This window comes from Desmodus rotundus, chromosome 1, assembly GCF_022682495.2.
Source record: "Desmodus rotundus isolate HL8 chromosome 1, HLdesRot8A.1, whole genome shotgun sequence".
In the NCBI taxonomy this organism is placed as follows: Eukaryota; Metazoa; Chordata; class Mammalia; order Chiroptera; family Phyllostomidae; genus Desmodus; species Desmodus rotundus.
In genome coordinates this window covers 73,616,853-73,636,415 of record NC_071387.1, presented here as the reverse complement: position 1 = coordinate 73,636,415, position 19,563 = coordinate 73,616,853, and the positions used below count along the sequence as shown (strand labels likewise).

Sequence of the window (19,563 nt, the reverse complement as noted above, 5' to 3'; positions counted from 1 at the left end):
GTTAACCAGCTGGAGGGAAGGACCCACCAAAGAAAGACCCAACAACAATCAAAACCCAATGACATACAGAGAGCCAATATAAATGACAACCCAAGACCAGCAAGCTCAGGAGATCAAGGTGACTGCACCACTGAATCTCCCAGGTCTCCTACCATAGAAGTTCACACTAGAAACCCAGGGGGTCAGAACAGATCAATTTAAAAAGCAGAGGCTAACAAGAAGAGTCTCAGAAACAATGGGTAGACAAAGAAACAATCCCCAAATGAACAGAAAGGAGGAAGCCTCAGAAAGAATGCTAAATGAAATAGAGGCAGGTCAACTATTAGCTATAAGGTTCAAAGCAGTGATTATCAGGAAGTTCAGTGAGCTCACAAAGAATTACCAGAAACTACAGGGAAACTACAATGAACTCACTGCAAACTATATCAACATGAAAAAGGAAATAGAAACTATCAACAAGGACCAAAAGGAAATGAAGAATACAATTTCTGAATTGAACAACACAGTAGAAGGAATCAAGAGCAGGCTCGATGAAGCAGAGGATCAGATCAGCAAACTGGATGACAAGGTAGAAAAAAACACCCAGAAAGAGCAAGAAAAGGAAAAGAGTCTCCAAGAGAATGAAGAGGGATTAAGGGAAATGCAGGACAACATGAAACACAATAATGTCCATATAATAGGGATACCAGAAAGAGAAGAAGAACAAGGGATAGAAAATCTGTGTGAAAAAGTAATCATGGAAAATTTCCCTAATTTGATGAGAGAAAAAGTCATACAAATCCAGGAAACACAGAGGGTACCAATCAAGAGGAACCCAAAGAGGCCCACTTCAAGACACATCACAATTAAAATGGCAAAATTCCATGAAAAAGAGAGAATCTTAAAGGCAGCAGGGGAGAAACAGGAAGTAACATACAAGAGAGCCCCAATAAGGTTAGCAGCTGAATTCTCAATGGAAATGCTCCAAGCCAGAAGGGAATGGCAAAAAAATATTCCAAGTAATGAGAACCAGAGGCCTGCAACCAAGACTACTTTACCCAGCAGGGCTCTCAATTAAGATGGAAGGTCAAATAAGGAGCTTCTCAGAAAAAAAGAAGTCTAAAAGAATACACCTCTACCAAACCAGTTCTGCAAGAGATGCTAAAGGGACTGCTTTAAGAAAAAGAAGGAAAAGAATGAGAGAGAGAGGAACACAGGTAGGAAAAAATGGCAATGAATAAGTAACTATCAACAATAACCTTAAATGTCAATGGATTAAAAGCTCCAATCAAAAGACATAGAAATAGCTGCATGGATAAGAAAGCATGACCCACATATATGCTGCCTACAAGAGACCCACCTCAGAACAAAAGACATACACAGAATGAAAGTGAAAGGCTGGAAAGAAATTTTCCAAGCAAATGGACAGGAAAGAAAAAAAAAAAGCGGGGGTAGCTATACTCATATCAGACAAAATAAAATTCAAAAAAGGGCCATAAAAAGAGACCCAGAAGGTCACTTCATAATAGTCAAGGGAAGAATCAATCAAGAAGACATAAATATTGTAAATATATATAAACACATAAATAAATACATAAGCACACAAATAAAATCTTGGAGAACATGAAGAAAGATATTGACTGCAACATAGTAGGGGATTTTAACACCCCCCTGTCAAAAATGGACAGATCTTCCAAACAAAATATGCACAAAGATATTGTGGCATTGAACAATGCCCTAGATGAAATGGATTTAACTGATATATAGAGAGTTTTCATCCCAAAGAAGCAAAATACACATTCTTTTCAAATGCACACAAAACATTTTCAAAGATGGACCACATGATAGGACACAAAACAAACCTAAACAAGTTCAAGAAAATTAAAATCATAGCAAGCATTTTCTCCAACCACAAATAACTGAAAGTAAAAACCAACCTCAAGGAAAAAAACCCAAAATACTCAAACTCATGGAGATTGAATAGCATGCTATTAAACAATGAATGGGTCAAGAATGAGATTAGGGGAGAAATCAAAAAGTTTCTGGAAACAAGTGAAAATAAACTCAAAACAGTACAAAACTTACGGAACACAGTGAAGGCAGTCCTGAGAGGGAAGTTCATAGTGATACAGTTCTACCTAAAAAAGATAGAAACATTTCAAATAAACAACCTAACCCTACGCCTAAAAGAACTCCAGGAACAACAGCAAAGACAGCCCAGAGCAAGTAGAGGAAGGAAAAAACCAAGATCAGAGCAGAGTTAAAGGACATAAAGACTAAAAGCACAATTCTAAGGATCGATGAATCCAGGAGCTGGTTCTTTGAAAAGATACACAAAATCAACAAGCCTTTAAGCAGGCTCATGAAAAAAAAAAAAAGAGGACCCAAATAAATACAATCAGAAATGAAGGAAGAGAGATTACAACTGATACCACAGAAATACAAGGATTCAAAGAAATCACTATGAAGAACTATATGCTAAGAAATTTGAAAACCTAGATGAAATGCACAAACTTCTAGAAGAATATAATCTTCCAAAACTGAATGAAGAAGAAGCAGAAAACCTGAACAGACCAATAACACCTGATGAAATTGAAGCACTAATCAATAAGCTTCCGACACACAAAAGCCCTGGCCCAGATGGTTTCACAGGAGAATTCTACAGACCATTTAAGGGAGAGCTAACCCCTATCCTTCAAAGATTATTCCAAAAAATTCTAGAAGATGGAAGACTCCCAAACTCGTTTGATGAAGCCAACATCATCCTAATCCCAAAATCAAATAAAAACATAACAAAGAAAGAAAACTTCAGGCCAATATCGCTGATGAACACAGACACTAAACTCCTCAACACAATATTGGCAAACTGCATCCAGCAATACATTAAAAGGATCATATACCATGAGCAAGTGGTATTTATCCCTGGGATGCAGGGATGGTACAATATTTGCAAATCAATAAACATAATACACCACATAAACAAAAGCAAACACAAAAATCACATGATCATATCAATAGATACAGAAAAAGCATTTCATAAAGTCCAGCACCCATTTATGATAAAAACACTCAGCAAATAGGACTAGAGGGAGCATTCCTCAACATAATAAAGGCCATATATGAGAGACCTACAGCCAACATCATACTCAATGGACAAAAACTTAGAGCTTTCCCACTAAGATCAGGAACAAGACAAGGATGCCCTCTCTCACCACTCCTATTCAACATAGTATTGGAAGTCCTAGCCACAGCAATCAGACAAGAAAAAGAAATAAAAGCCATCCAAATTGGAAAGGAGGAAGTCAAATTGTCATTGTTTGCAGATGACGTGATAGTGTACATGGAAAATCCTATAGACCCCACCAAAAAACTACTCGACCTAATAAATGAAATTGTCAAAACATCGGGATACAACGTCAATACTCAGAAATCAAAGGCATTCCTGTATACCAACAACGAAACTGCAGAAACAGAAATCAGGAAAAAAATCCCATTTGATATAGCAACAAGAAAACTAAAGTACCTAGGAATAAACTAACCAAGGAGGTAAAAGACCTGTACTCAAAAAACTACAGAATACTGAAGCAAGAAATTGAGAAAGACACAAACAAATGGAAGCACGTACTGTGGTCATGGATTGGAAAAATTAACATCATCAAAATGTCCATTCCACACAAAGCAATTTATAGATTCAACACAATCCCTATTAAAGTAACAATAACATTTTTCACAGATATAGAACAAACATTTCAGAAATTCATATGGAACCATAAATGACCCAAAATAGCTGCAGCAATTTTGAGAAAGAAGAACAAAGTAGGAGGGATCACAATACCTGATATCAAACTACATTACAAGGTCACTGTAATCAAAACAGCCTGGTACTGGCATAAGAACAGATACGTAGACCAATGGAACAGAATAGAGAGCCCAGAAATAAACCCAAGTCTCTATGGTCAATTAACATTTGACAAAGGGGAAGGAAACATAAAATGGAGTAAAAATAGCCTCTTCAACAAATGGTGTTGAGACATCTGGACAGCTACATGCAAAAAAGTGAAACACTATCACCACTTACACCATACACAAAAATAAATTCAAGGTGGATAAAAGACTTAAATATAAGTCATGACATCACGAAGGTCCTAGAGGAAAATATTGGCAGAAAAATCTCAGACATTCCACACAGCAACATCCTCAGAGACATGTCCTCTAGAGCAAGGGAGATAAAGGAAAGAAGAAACAAATGTGACCTCATCAAAATAAAAAGCTTCTGCATAGCTAAAGAAAACAGCATTAAAAGGAAAACAGAAACAACCAAATGGGAAAACGTATTTGCCAATGATACCCTGGACAAGGGTTTGATCTCCAAAATATATAAAGAACTCACACAACTCCACTCCAGGAAGACAAAAAACCCAATTAAAAAATGGGCAGAAGACTTGAACAGCACTTCTCTAAGGACATACAGAGGGCCTCGAGACATATGAAAATATGCTTAGCATCACTAGCCATCAGAGAGATGTAAATTAAAACCACAATGAGATACCACTTCATACCGGTCAGGATGGCCAGCATAAACAAATAAACAAACAAGTGTTGGAGAGGATGTGGAGAAAAGGGAACCCTAGTGCACTGCCAGTGGGAATGCAGACTGGTGAGGCCACTGTGGAATTTCCTCAGAAAACTAAAAATGGAACTGCCTTTTGACCCAGCAATTCCACTGCTGGGATTATATCCTAAGATCCCTGAAACACCAATCCAAAAGAACCTATGTACCCCAATGTTTATAGCAGCACAATTTACAATAGCCAAGTACTGGAAGCAACCTAAGTGCCTATCAGTAAATGAGTGGATCATAAAACAATGGTACATTTACACAATGGAATACTATGCAGCAGAGAGAAAGAAGGAGCTCCTACCCTTTGGGACAGCTTGGATAGAACTGGAGAGGATTATGCTAAATGAAATAAGCATACCACTTCAGGTGGTGAGGGACAAATACCATATGATCTCACCTTTACCTGGAAAATAATCAACAAAAGAAAAAAGCTAGCAAAATATAACCAGTGATACGGAAATTAAGAACAATCTAACAATAGCCAGAGGGGAGGGGGGAGGGTACAGTAGGGGAAAGGGTTTTCAGGAACTACTCTAAAGGACTCATGGACAAAACCAAGAAGGAGAGTGGAAGCAAGGGAGGGAGGTTGGTTTGGCTAGGGTGGGTGCTAGTGGTGGGGGGAAAATGCAGACAACTCTGAACAACAATAAAATAATTTTAAAAATAGTTATATTTGCTGTCTTGGATGAGATGTATTCGTGATAATGTATAACAAAAGATGGAAGGAGTACAGGGTAAAGGTTAGGGCTCTGCTTTTGAAGTTAAAAGATTCTGCATAGAAGTATTGGCTCCATTCCTTATTAGGGCTAACCTTAGGAAAATGACTCAACAAGCAATAAGGGTGCTTTCTCCATCTCCTGAAGTCAAGAGACAAGCACTACAACAAGACTTGTGGAATTTTTCAGTCTTCCACTATAGTGGAACAAATATTAAGTTAGACAGCCTCTTTTGTGGTGAAGGAATTTGCTGCTGTATTAGGACTTTTCTGCATTTACAGGGGTTTCCTGGACAAGTGATATTCCCCAAGCCAAATGAGGGCAACATGTGTGATAGAGCCAGTATGAGAGTTATCTTAGGTCCTTTCAATAATGCCATCTTGGAGGGTAATGGAGCCTCAGCAAATACTAGCTGGAAGTGAGTATTCCTAGGGACTGCAGAATGAGTACTGAACAAACCAGAACAGAGGTTTACTCATCCAGACCAAGGAAACTGCCAATAAGATATCTCTTGATTGTGGGTCCCAAAGAGCCCCAGAAATTGCCCCATAAGGGGAATCATCTTTAAAATTGGCCAGTCACATAGAGCACTAAGTTATCCATGACAGTTCCCATGAAATAAGAACTTTTCTGATCCCCTCACCTCTCCTCAATAAATTACAAAGGGACAATAGAGGGAAAAAATTAAGACATCATTTGACTACATCCACAAGTCCTGCTTGTTCTATTTATTAGTTGTATGATCATTTTATATCAATTTCAGTGCATAAAATCACATGAAGAGCTAATTTTGATACAGATAGAATCTAACATCTATATAGGATTCTAACGAAATGATAATTGCAAGCATTTATTGGTCTCTATCCAAGAAACTAGAAATCAAAATGCTATATTTTCAGTTGTTTACAGAAATGCTAATTTGCACATGGTTAACTGAGAAGTATCTACCGTGGTGGGTACCTGTTTACCTACCTGCATGAGCCACTGAGTAATTTTATCATTACATTTGTAATTTTTACTTTAAAAATAATTTCTTATAATATAAAACTTATTGGGTACTTTCTAAATCTGGCTCTCATGTTGGCTATTTCCACCTTAAATGTTCTTCAAATTGAGCCTTAATATTGAAAGTTTTCATTTCCTCCTTTCCAAAAATAAGTAGAAAGAAAAAGGTAAAAATACAATGCTTTGGAGAATAACTGGAAATCATATAGAAAGATAAATTTTATTCTTTAGAAAAATAGTTCCAATCCAATGTTTCCTGCCATGTGAGGAATTTGGGGGTTCAATCTCAAGTTCACTTGGGTCCTTCAAAGAACTTAGGTAAACCTAGTGACGCAAGACTTGCTCACACTAAAAATGATTTCTCTTAGTTTCCAAATGTTTTATACAAGTTTCCCAATCTTCATTATCTAATTTAGGCACAGACCAAATTTACAGTATTAGATGCCTGGAAGTTAGAACCTCAGAACCTCAGATGTATTTTGGACACCTTTATTCATTAAATGATTTTTTCCCACCTCACTTCCCTCATCACCCACCTCTCTCCATTTGTGAAATAACTTTACTGGAAAAAAATCCTATCATCAGCTAGTGTGAAGGTTTAAAGAGATTTCTATGCTATCCATTTATTGTTCTGTGCCGTTGTTCAGTTGCCAGAGAACTAAATTAATCTTAGAATTCCCAGGCTAAGCAGTTTATCATTACCTTATCATCCATCAAAATAGCTATTTCTCTTCTAAAATTTCTTCTTAAACAACATACAACCATCACCTCCTTCCTTTTTTACTTGTATTTTATAAAAATGGTGGCTGTCTGAAATTGTCCATTTTTCCTTCTCCAGTCTATCAATTGATTTCTCTTTATCACTGTATCACTTGTTTGAGGACCTCCTTCTCCAGTGTCCTCCTAATCTGTCCCCAGAGAAAATCCTTGTCTTTCTTTGGCATGCCTTCTGTCTTGTTGGATATTGCCTCAATTATCTCATAAAAATTATAGTAATGGCAGCTATTATTTGTGTGCTATGCACTTGATATATACCACCTGTTATCCTTTCTGCTTTGTTCTCACAGACTAACAGGAGATGATGAGAAGCAAAGATGTTATCAGCCTACCCACATCCCACAGCTAACAAATGTTAAACTCAGAATTTGAACCACATATTATGGAGTCCAAATTTTTTCTATTTCTATTCTTCCACATTACTTCTTTAAGTCTACTTCCTGAAGTTTTTGTTTTTCTTTCACTAATAGAATGTGCTGTAAATAAGTACCCAGAACACAAAAAGTGTAAGTATGACAATACCCAGCACACATACCAATCATTATGCCTGAGTGTCACTTTGATCAGAATCAATGGAAAGTCCCTAGTCATATCCCTGAAGATTATAGTTTCCTGCTTTATTCTTAACAAAATGAAGTTCTTCTTGTCAAGCCTTGGACACAGTTGGACGCTATGATAAGGCTTTGATCGTACAACTTTTACTGACAGTGAAAGCTAAATGGAGTCAGCAGGTTGCCCTTCTAGACTAAAACAGAAATATATGTGATAAGAATAACAACGCACAACCTTCCTAAATAGTTTTCAAACTACATCAAGAAACTATGATGAGCTATGACCCAAAATTATCTCCGTCTGCCTAGCTGAGACAGTACCAGAATGGGAGAGGTACTGAAACCAGGAAAATGACTCATAAGTCTGGCTTCCCATCACATGAAATCCAAATTCATGAGCCAGGTACTGGTTGAAAAGGAAAGGGGTTTATTCAGGAGTCCACCACCTGAGAAGATGGCAGGCCCATACCTTCAAAACCATCTTTGCACCTCAGGCATCCTGGCTAGGTTATATATGGGAACTGTGGGAAGGGGGTATTACTGAGGAAATTCTGCCGACGTGTAGTTTCTCAGCTCTGCACCCGGGTGGTCTCATTGTGATCTCCTGCATGGGTCATCATGTAGGTCCACTGCTCCATTCTAGTTTTACTGCTGATATTCAGGAGCAGGGTGTGCAGGCAGCGTTTCTGCAAGTTCTGATATGAATTGCTGATGTCTGTCCAGTTCTTGTAGTCAGGATCGTTCCTTGATCAGGCAGGAACTGCGATTGCTGATATCTACAAATTACTCATAAGGAAACCTTTAACAGATGAATCTTCTATGATTCTTCTATGAGTCTGTTAGTACAACTTATTCTATAATTACTACTTAATTAGTATATTATGATTTTTTTTAATTTTCAATCACTGTTACAGTATTCTAGATCTGAAGGGAGGTTGCGGCCTACTTGCTCTGTACTTATCCATCCTTCTTTGTAATTGTCCTTCACTTTGACTGGAACCAAAATAACCATTTCTCAAGGGAAAAAAATGCTAATACTCTCTGCCTAATTTGTGCTCCTGCCTGGTTAAGTTGCTGCCATGATTGAATTAGATACTGTCATTTCCATGTTAGACACACACAGGGCCAAGTTAAGGGGTTTAAGCAATAAAATAACTGTTCCCTAACTCATTGGTGAAATAGATCAGAAATAGGATGTCAGTTATCTCCTTATCTAATAGGAATATGTATATCGAACAAACACTGCCAGAAAAGGCTGTCCTCTTCAAACAACAAGTGTAAATGACCCATGACAGGGACAATGGGGTGGGGATTGCCTGTGGGAGTGGCGGTGGGCAGGGCAGGGGAGAACAACAGGGGAAAACTGGAACTCTAATAGAACAACAATTAAAAAAGACTGTACTCTTCAGTGAAATTTTTAAAATCTCATTCTTTACCAGCAATTTCAAATACACTAAAAAGTACAGAGTATGTAATAAAACTTTAATCTTGAACATAGTCATATAATTGTAATAGAAAACATATTTTTCTTGTCTTACCAAAGAAATACTAAAAAATATTTGACAAATGTTATTTCTTAAAGTATAAAATCATTAATCTGCCCAGGCAACCCGCACATCTTGGCCCAGTGTGGACATATATGAGGGAAGCAGGAATTCCTCATTTTGTTACTGCTCTTAAGCTTGCCATCTCAGGGAATGACCAGGCCCAATCCATTTGACAAAAGGCTAGCAATTATCTTTACCTCTTCCTCTCCTCACAGTCAATCTTTAACTAAAGCATTTCTATTCTGCTTCAAAATCTCTCTCGAAACTGTCCATTTATCCAAGCCCACTCCTATGACCCCGATCAGGAACCACTGTTATTCTGGTTTGATTTAATGTAACAGCGTTCTGCATTTCCAGCTTCAAGTTTTTCCCTCCTGCAAGTTGGCTTTTCATGCTGCAGTCAGATTAATCTTCTCAAAATGTAAATCTGATCATACCACTATTTTTCATAAAACACTTTAATGGCTGGTCATTGCCCTCAGGATAAAGTGAAAACAGCTTATCACAGCTTGTAATTCATTCCCCCAATTATCTCTTCAGCCTCCATTCTCTCCTGTTTCTTCTCCAGCCATTCTGGAATACTTTAATTCCCCCATCCCAGCATGCTCTCCATCATTTCCATGTGTTTGCACAGACTATTCACTTTGCCTAGAACACACACTTCACTCCACCAAAAATTGGGGGGAAGGGATAAATGGAAATACGCTGTTGCAAGGCTACTATATATTTTACCTAAAGCAATTTGATAACTCTAAGTACATTGTTATAAACTGAAGATGTAAAGCATAATCCCTAGAACAACAAATACAAATAATGTAAATAAATATACAGGAAAATTGAGAGAAATTGAAGTGTAATAGTAAAAACTAATTGGTTAAAACAATAAGACAAGAAAGGAGAAAGAAAACAGAAAATTTCAAGCCACAAGTAGACAACAAATAACAAAATAGCATACCTAAATACGACTTTAGTTTAAATAGACAAATCAATCTAACAAAACAGATTGCAAAGATCATCAGATGATTCAAAAGCAAGAACTAGCTACCTGCTGTCTAGAAGAGCTCTTTAACTTGTCTATGTTTCCAAAGACAAATATGGAAAAAGGTTGGAGGTGGTGGGTATAATATAGCATAAATATATCTCTCCAAATATAATATTGAATACTTATCTCCAAAGTCACATATATATATTAAATATGTATAGCTTTTTGTATGTCAATCATACCTCAATAAAGTTATTATAGTAAATTGATTCAATTAACCAAGAAAAAAGGGATTCAAAGGAATGAAAAAGCAGAATGTCAATTTATTTAAATTTAATATATTAATTAGCCTACTCATTGCTGTATCTAACCTTTGGAAAGTTGTTACCAGTTTATATTCCTTCCATCAGTTCCTTCTTCCCTTGTTAATTCTGGGTAAAAATAATTATTGTACTTTGTCCATCTGACAGGCAAAAATGATGTAACTCTTATTTAATTTGCATTTCTTTGCTTAGTAATGAAGTTGGTGATCTTTTCATATATTTATTATTTTTAGTTTTTATTACATTCACCTCTTTTTCTTATTGATTAATAAGAGCCATTTATTTAGTACTATTTTTAATCTCTCATATTAAGAGTTTCAAATATATTCTACAATTTAGCAATTGTCTTTGTGTGTGCGTTGTTTAATTCTTGTTATACTATTATTTTTAAGTGCATAAAATTAGACAGATGCTTGTTTTCTTTCATGATTTCTAACTTGAGTCATAGAAAATGCTTTTCAACTCTATAATAAAATTATTGAAATTTCTTTTAGTATATTATTTTTTCTTGCATTTTAACTTCCTAATTTACCTGGAATTTATTTTTTTGAAATTTATTTTAGTGAAGTTTATGTGCAACTTTTCCTGCTAAATAGCTAGCCAATAACAGCCAATCATCTATATTTTTCTCACTGAATTAAAATGCAACCTTTCGTGTATACTAACTTTTCAAATATATTTAGATATAATTCCTTATGCTTCCATTTCATTAACTGCATATTTTTGTGTCAGTATTGTGTTCCTTTATTATTTACAGTTTTACAACTTATGTTTAAATATCTTGTAGGGTAAGTCTGTTTCCACTACTATTTTTGTTTCTGATTATCCTCATATATATAGTCTTTTGAATGAACTCTAGAATTTTTCATGTCCAAAAATAATCTTTGTAATATATGTATTTATCAAAGAAGAATCATCTATAATGTCAAGTCTTTCTACTGAAATATATACTATATCTCCTTTTTGGAAAGTTTTGTCCTGTGAGTTCTGTGTATTTCTTATTAAATTTATTCTAAAGAATTTGATTTTTTTCAAAGGTGGTGTGACTGAAATCACTTTTTCAATAATATTTTCTGTGTTTTATATATAAAAAATTATATTCTATAATATTAATTTACTTAATTCTCCTTTGTGTTAGAATTTTTCAGTTGATTTTTTGTTAGTTTTCAAGACAGACATTAATTACAACTCTTATGTTCCTATATAATTGATTTTGCTAGCACTTCCTGTGTCTTTGCTTGCTTCTACATATTGGGGAGCATTTTTCTAGTTACTCACCATTAAGGCTGATCCTAGGTTTTTGTGGGGTTTTTTAATGGATGATTTGTTCAGATGTAAATCCACAGCTATACGTAGAGATATAGACATATATGTACAAACTGTAACTGGAGAATTATACTCTTACTAATTGTCCTTTTACAATTCAGGAGTAAACATTGAAGTTTATCAAATACTTTTTATCTAACAATATTATCTTAAACTTACCTTGCATAAGATATGGTGTTTGTGGATGAAGTGTGCCCCTGGGGACTCAGGTTGAGAAGCACAGCTCAACAACACACCTCTTGTAGTTCAGCTGAGCAATGCGTTCAGGTCTGCTTAAGTATCTACATTTAGAACATACTCATTTCTGGTCTCACCTGATACCTATTTGATTTCAGTTAACAGGTTCACAGGGTATGAATTTGAATACGAAAGAATGATAGCTCATTTGTTAAAAATATTTTTCTTAAATTATGATTTTCCCCACTCTTCAATTTATTCAATTATTTAACCTAAAAATTTAAGAAAACATTTTCATCATCACGCTATTTTGGTGCCTTGATTCTGCCCCATCTCTATACAAACACAAAGAATACAGAGTTTGAGGATCTTTTTGTTTATCTCAAAATAGAAAATCTTTTCATAGATCAAAGTTACTGAATTCTGAAAGTATACCTCCTAATTGAAAGTTCTTTTACTATACATGTAGGAAAAAAGTCCCAAGCTCTTACACCGAATATAAATTTTGTTTTGTCCTTTGAACCTAAGGGCCTGATGTTGAGTGGAGTTTCTATTAGCTCTTTTTCAAACACAGGATGATGTCCTAAACATTAGAGACACTGACACTGATTCAAACTGAATCAGTTTTCTCTTAGTCACTGATCTCTGTTTTATCTGAGTTCAACTTAGAGCCTTTTGTAAAATATATGTTGCTTTGCCTCACAGTCTGTGTTATACACTGTAATAGTTTTTTTATAATTGTCAAATACTGTAATTGTGGTAACTCTAAGGAACTTCTTTTATCATTCTCATTATTTCCATGTTATAACCAAGAAAACTGGAATGCAAGGAGGTGAAGTAACTTATCCAAGACCATGTTGCTAATACTTGAAGCTCTCAGAGTTAAGTCCAGATCTGTGTGATGACAAATCAAGGGTTCTTTCTATTATATGTCTGCCTTATTTATGTCCCTTTACCATTCCCATGTCCTGACTCAATGTTTCTTCTTCTCTCTCTTGCCCCTTTGCCTGCAGGCCCGTGACCAAGGTGTAGACTAAGAGGTGGAGTCATGCTTCACACGGCCATATCATGTTGGCAGCCATTCCTGGGTCTGGCTGTGGTGTTAATCTTCATGGGGTCCACCATTGGCTGCCCTGCTCGCTGTGAGTGCTCTGCCCAGAACAAATCTGTTAGCTGCCACAGAAGGCGACTGATCGCCATCCCAGAGGGCATTCCCATCGAGACCAAAATCTTGGACCTCAGCAAGAACAGACTGAAAAGCATCAACCCTGAAGAATTCATATCATACCCTCTACTAGAAGAGATAGACTTGAGTGACAACATCATCGCAAATGTGGAGCCAGGAGCATTTAACAATCTCTTTAACCTGCGTTCCCTCCGCCTAAAAGGCAATCGCTTAAAGTTGGTCCCTTTGGGGGTATTCACAGGGCTGTCCAACCTCACCAAGCTTGACATTAGTGAGAATAAGATTGTCATCTTACTGGACTACATGTTCCAAGATCTACATAACCTGAAGTCTCTAGAAGTGGGGGACAATGATTTGGTTTATATATCACACAGGGCCTTCAGTGGGCTGCTTAGCTTGGAGCAGCTCACCCTGGAGAAATGCAACCTAACAGCTGTACCAACAGAAGCCCTCTCCCACCTCCGCAGCCTCATCAGCCTGCATCTGAAGCATCTCAATATCAACAGTATGCCTGTGTATGCCTTTAAAAGATTGTTCCACCTGAAACACCTAGAGATTGACTATTGGCCTTTACTGGATATGATGCCTGCCAATAGCCTCTATGGTCTCAACCTCACATCTCTCTCGATCACCAATACCAACCTGTCTATGGTACCCTTCCTTGCCTTCAAGCACCTGGTATATCTGACCCACCTTAACCTCTCCTACAATCCCATCAGCACTATTGAAGCAGGAATGTTCTCTGACCTGATCCGCCTTCAGGAGCTTCATATAGTGGGGGCCCAGCTCCGTACCATTGAGCCTCACTCCTTCCAAGGGCTCCGCTTCCTTCGTGTGCTCAATGTGTCTCAGAACCTACTGGAAACTTTGGAAGAAAATGTCTTTTCCTCCCCTAGGGCTTTGGAGGTACTGAGCATTAACAACAACCCACTGGCCTGTGACTGCCGTCTCCTCTGGATCCTGCAGCGGCATCCCACACTGCAGTTTGGTGGCCAGCAGCCCATGTGTGCTGGCCCAGACACCATTCGTGAGCGGTCCTTCAAGGATTTCCACAGCACTGCCCTCTCTTTCTATTTTACTTGCAAAAAACCCAAAATACGTGAAAAAAAGTTACAGCATCTGCTAGTGGAAGAAGGGCAGACAGTCCAGCTAGAATGTAATGCTGATGGAGATCCTCAGCCTGTGATCTCCTGGGTGACACCTCGAAGGCGTTTTATCACCACCAAGTCCAATGGAAGAGCCACCGTGTTGGGTGACGGCACCTTGGAAATCCGGTTTGCCCAGGATCAAGACAGTGGAATGTATATTTGTGTTGCTAGCAACGCTGCTGGGAATGACACCTTCACAGCCTCCTTGACTGTGAAAGGATTCACTTCAGACCGCTTCCTTTATGCGAACAGGACCCCTATGTACATGACTGACTCCAATGACACCATTTCCAATGGCACCAATGCCAATACTTTTTCCCTGGACCTTAAAACAATACTGGTATCTACAGCTATGGGCTGTTTCACATTCCTGGGAGTGGTTTTATTTTGTTTTCTCCTCCTTTTTGTGTGGAGCCGAGGGAAAGGCAAGCACAAAAACAGCATTGACCTTGAGTATGTGCCCCGTAAAAACAATGGTGCTGTTGTGGAAGGGGAGGTGGCTGGACCCAGGAGGTTCAACATGAAAATGATTTGAAAGTCTACCACTCATATGATTGTTTCTGAGTCATTGTCAGTAACCAGTAGGACAACCTGGCACAGTAAATTACGAGGTTAAAAGGCAGCTTAGTGTAGCTGTCCCTGTGACAAAGCAGGGTCCATGGAAGCAGGAGGACTTCTTATGGAGACTTTCCACCTAGAGGCAGGCAGACATGTGTCAAAGCCCTTCACACAGTGGGATACTAATTGTTTGCTTTGCAAATATTGGCATTCTGGGGATCTCAGTAATGAACCTGAACCTTTGGCTCATGCTCATGGATGGTTATTCAACATTTTCTACCACTGCAGAAACAAAAGAAAAAATTAAAAGGAGCAACCTACAATGTAGGATTTACATATTAAAAAGACACATTTGTCTAAAATATACTCTACAGAAAAATTTGTATCTATGACTATCATTTATTAAATCCTTGCATCATATCATATTGTCGGTTCAACACCACAAAGAAATCAATATATTCTTTACTCTTCCATTTTTTGAAACATATATGCTGTATATGTTTTAAAGCAATATGAATGAGAGGTTGTGCTTTTAGTTAGTCACCACTATAGATCCAAGTGTGATTTCACCTTCCTTTACATACAGATAACCCTGAAACTAGATCCCCAGAGTTGTGGGCGGAGATACATTGAAAGATGTGCTTGTCTCATGTAGGATGTCAAGAAACAAGACCCAAGGCAAAACTGTTCAACTCTGTTAACTCCTGTTACTTTAAATAAAGGCATGTGCCTAGTTTTGATACAGAATGGAATATTTTTATACTTGTGATATCACACTGGACCAGTTTACTGTAACGAAGCCCTTGGTTTCTCCTGAAGGTGGTAGGCCACTAGTTGCACCTGAAAAACACAAGGTAGGTGATAAGAATGAAAATGACCCATTTAAGGACAACTTGATTTTACTCCCATCAGTTGCTATTAATGCGTTAACAGAAAATGAAGGCGAATATAATTGGTATATAGTATACTCATGGGGTAATATTTATCTGATAGCTTAGATCCAGAATTCAGATGTTCAAAAGTTCTCTGAATAAGTTCTTCTCAGATGCCAACACAAACCAGGGTGATCTATGTGTAACGTGATGCTAATGCAACTAAGAATCTGTCTGACGGCTGGATTGTCAGCCCAAGGAAACATCTAGCCACTCTTATACTGTCTATTGAATAGACTCTATTCAAATGCTACAGACAAAGTATTACCTTGAATGGGGTAACTTCAGCATTTCTCCCTGCTTCCTGACTAAGCAGAAAATCAGATTTTATTTTGAAAATTATCACGTGTAGACCAAGAGAAATCTGTCTTGTTTTTAAAGAAGTAAGGCGAAACAAGGTAGATTAAAAAGCACTTACCATTTTTTTTCCTCTAATGAGGAAAAACTAAGATAATGCCCCTATGAATAGGTTAAATTGTGCTGACATTTTTACTGCTCTAACTCAAGGATGTTGCCCAATTCAATTTGCATTAATAATTGTTACTCAAAGTTAAAATATTATAGTTTTTTTTTAAATGGTATCATGCCATTGCCACTAGTGATTTGGTTCAAAGAAGATATAATTCCATTTGGCTAAATGTTGAATGAATGTGTTTTCAAAGCATATAGTCATATGATCTGAGAAAGCATTAAATATAGAGTATATTCATGAAATGTGATAGATTTAATCAGCATAGAACAGAGAGGAAATTTCTACACTTTACACATGTTGAGAGGAACCTGAAAATTAGCTCCTTTTGGACAGCACATAAGCTGGGATATAAACTTTTTCTCTTGGCATGTCAGAGTGGGGGTATGGCTTTCAAAAAGCTGGCATTTGTTTTAATACTTAAAATTTTGAGCAATTTCAATAAAATTAAATCCCCCCCCAAAAAGTGACAGGTCCAAAAATTGTTTTGTCAATTGGATAGCAGCATGGTTAAACCCATTTCTCTCTTAATAAAGGGTGAAAAATGACATAAAGATTGAAGAATTGCTCTTTGAATCATTTTTAATTTGACTTTCCTGATGATTATCATAGATCTTTTAGAAATTAATTCCCCACTTATGGCAATTACCAAATTTATGTGTAAGAATACAAATCAAGATCTGTTGTAAATTCTAGCAAAATTTCAAATTGTGTGCAAAAGAAATGGGTCTTTCAAATTTAAAAAAAAAAAGAACAAAGTTAAAGTGGAGAAATAGTCTCCAAAACTGAATAGGAAATACTTTATCATAATTTTGCAATATTGTGTGGAAGAAGTACCTAACTAATTGTCTAACTACAACAAAAAAAGAGAAGGGGGGGTGGAGAGAGAGAGGAGAGAGAGGAAAAGAAACATTGAGCAGTTAAAAAGGCTTTGTAATTTAACTGCTATTTTCTGTCAAAATTATCCAAAAATAGCTTATAAAATTGGATTAAAGTTAACCCATCCATGAAAAGAGTTAGTTAAAATAAATAATTATTCCACTGGAAGAAGAGAGGATACACTCTCTCAGGTGTTTCCATACTCTGATCCATGGAAAAATATTTACTTAAAATATTAATAAACATTCTTCAAAAAAAGAATCCCATAGACTAATAAGTTGGAATAATGCTGCATTCTGTAACCATTTCTTGGAAGTCAAAAAATCTATATGAGCCTAATAAATCCTCTGAAAATTCCTGCAAAGAAGAATTCTGTTTAATATTGTTTGTCTTGGGGTTTCTCTAACTTGTCTGAGCATGAAGCACTTCTTTTCACGTTGTAACTATTATCTTGAAAAATGAGTTCTGCAGAACCCAATTTGGTTAACATTAGACTAAAATAGTACTCTTCTGAAATATTCTCAAACCCAAGGTTTGTAATCAAAGTAAAATCACACATTTGAATTGGGCTCCAGTAGATTACAAAAAAACAAGTTTCTTTATAATTGATCTGATTATAAAAATGTACTGGCCAGATATTTCTAGGAGAATCTTCTACTTTCTGCCTGAAACACCATAGTAATGGGTTTATAGGTAATTGAATGGCCACTTAACTTTCTACTTTCTCACTATCTCTAAAGTTCCTTTATATATCTGCAAAGCTCCGATCCTGGGTTCCAATGACTATAGTTCTGGAGCTCTAGTTAGTATCCAGTTTCACAAAAGGAACTTTTCCTTAGGACTTCAGGTTTCCTTTGATACATCAAACTAGACCATGGTAGAAACTAACAGCTTAGACAAGCACATGGGCCAGATTGCCCCTCTAGTAGTCATCTCTTAGTCATCATCTTCCCAGAGAATTTTTCTCCTAGGAAGACAATGTTTTGCTCAGCATTTAGTTCTTGGTTGACCAGTTATTTGTCTCTGTGTATGTAAGCATTTTCAGAAAAGTATTTATTCTCTCTAGACATTAAATCTCTAAAAGGAAAAATTCCCTGAATGAGATCCCTGATGGTCTGAAACAATTGATTCCTGCTCCCAAATGTCTGAGACATATGTTACTAGAGTTTAATAACTCACCAAATGATTTAGGCTAATGTGTTCCTGGCAAGGAATTTCTCCTTTTGCAAATTCTCATGTTACTCACTTTTTAAAACTGCTTTCATTTCCATTGTCTGTCTAATTACGAGCTTTCCAAATATTCTCAAAGTTTGAAAATGTAAACTAAATATTGCCAAGAGTTGTACTTCCTAGTTCCTGAAGACATTTGTCAGAACTCTGTTTTTGCTCAAGTTTCCAGAAATTTTGTTCATCACCAACAACTCCCCACAGTACAAAGACATTCAGGATTGGCTCTATAGTGTGTAAGATGGATTATTTTTTCACTGTTCTGTCAAATATTCTGTTCTCTTCAGTTCTGAGAGAAGCCAAGAATTACAACCTTCTATGACATTTTTTAAAAGGGATTATTTAAATCACACATGCATTGAAGCCTGGCTTTTGTCATTTTCTAAGACTCAAGTAAGAACAAACGTGTTTCTATATTAGAAGGTACAAAGAGAAGATGTGATCTTGGACAAGAAAAACTGAGTATAAGCCCATGTAAATTAACTCACCTTTTGAGGGTATCCCTTCATCTGTATGTCAAGACATTTGTTTTAACTTTGGGGACTGTGCTTAGAAGCTATTCAACATCAAGAATATGTCTTGAGGCTTTCTAGGAAAGAAAAATAATACATTATTTTCAGCTTAGAAGTCTCAGACCTGATGAAAAGATGTATCAAGAGTTTAAATAAAGGTTAGAGGGAGATACTTGGATCTATTTTAGTTATATCTTCTTTATTACCAAGTTTTTTAAAAGATTGTATATTTTATTTATTTGTAGACAGAACAGAAGGGAGGGAGAGAAACATCAATGTGTGGTTGCCTCTTGCACCCCCTACTGGGCACATGGCCTACAACCCAGGCATGTGCCCTGACTGGGAATCGAACCAGTGACCCTTTGGTTCACAGGCTGGCACTCAATCCACTGAATCACATCAGTCAGGGCTTTATTACTAATTTTTATAGTTGTATTCCAACTGAAAAAAAATCATAGATTATATTTTCTTTAAATTCCCTCGGTGTCTTTTTTTATACCAATTCACTATTCCTGCTCAGCTTTACATAGCTCACATGAGCTATTCCACATGGATTTGTGACATGTGAACTTAGAAATAAAGCCTTTGGAGCCAAAGCCATTCATTCTACTCAGTAATCAGGCAAATATGTATCATCTCTACTACTGG

General features: G+C 36.7%; 1 protein-coding gene across 6 annotated transcripts in view; it reads left to right on the top strand.

Moving 5' to 3' along the window:
- LINGO2 (leucine rich repeat and Ig domain containing 2) overlaps window positions 1-16,749 on the top strand; it is a 1,230,686-nt gene extending 1,213,937 nt beyond the window's left edge. For all 6 annotated transcript variants that reach the window (XM_071221630.1, XM_071221629.1, XM_045193700.3 and 3 more), the window contains one exon: window positions 13,018-16,749. In XM_071221630.1, the coding sequence (XP_071077731.1) occupies window positions 13,053-14,873 (1,821 nt within the window). In that variant the 5' untranslated portion in view covers window positions 13,018-13,052 and the 3' untranslated portion in view covers window positions 14,874-16,749. The remainder of the gene's footprint in view (window positions 1-13,017) is intronic.
- The last annotated feature ends 2,814 nt before the right edge of the window (window positions 16,750-19,563 follow it).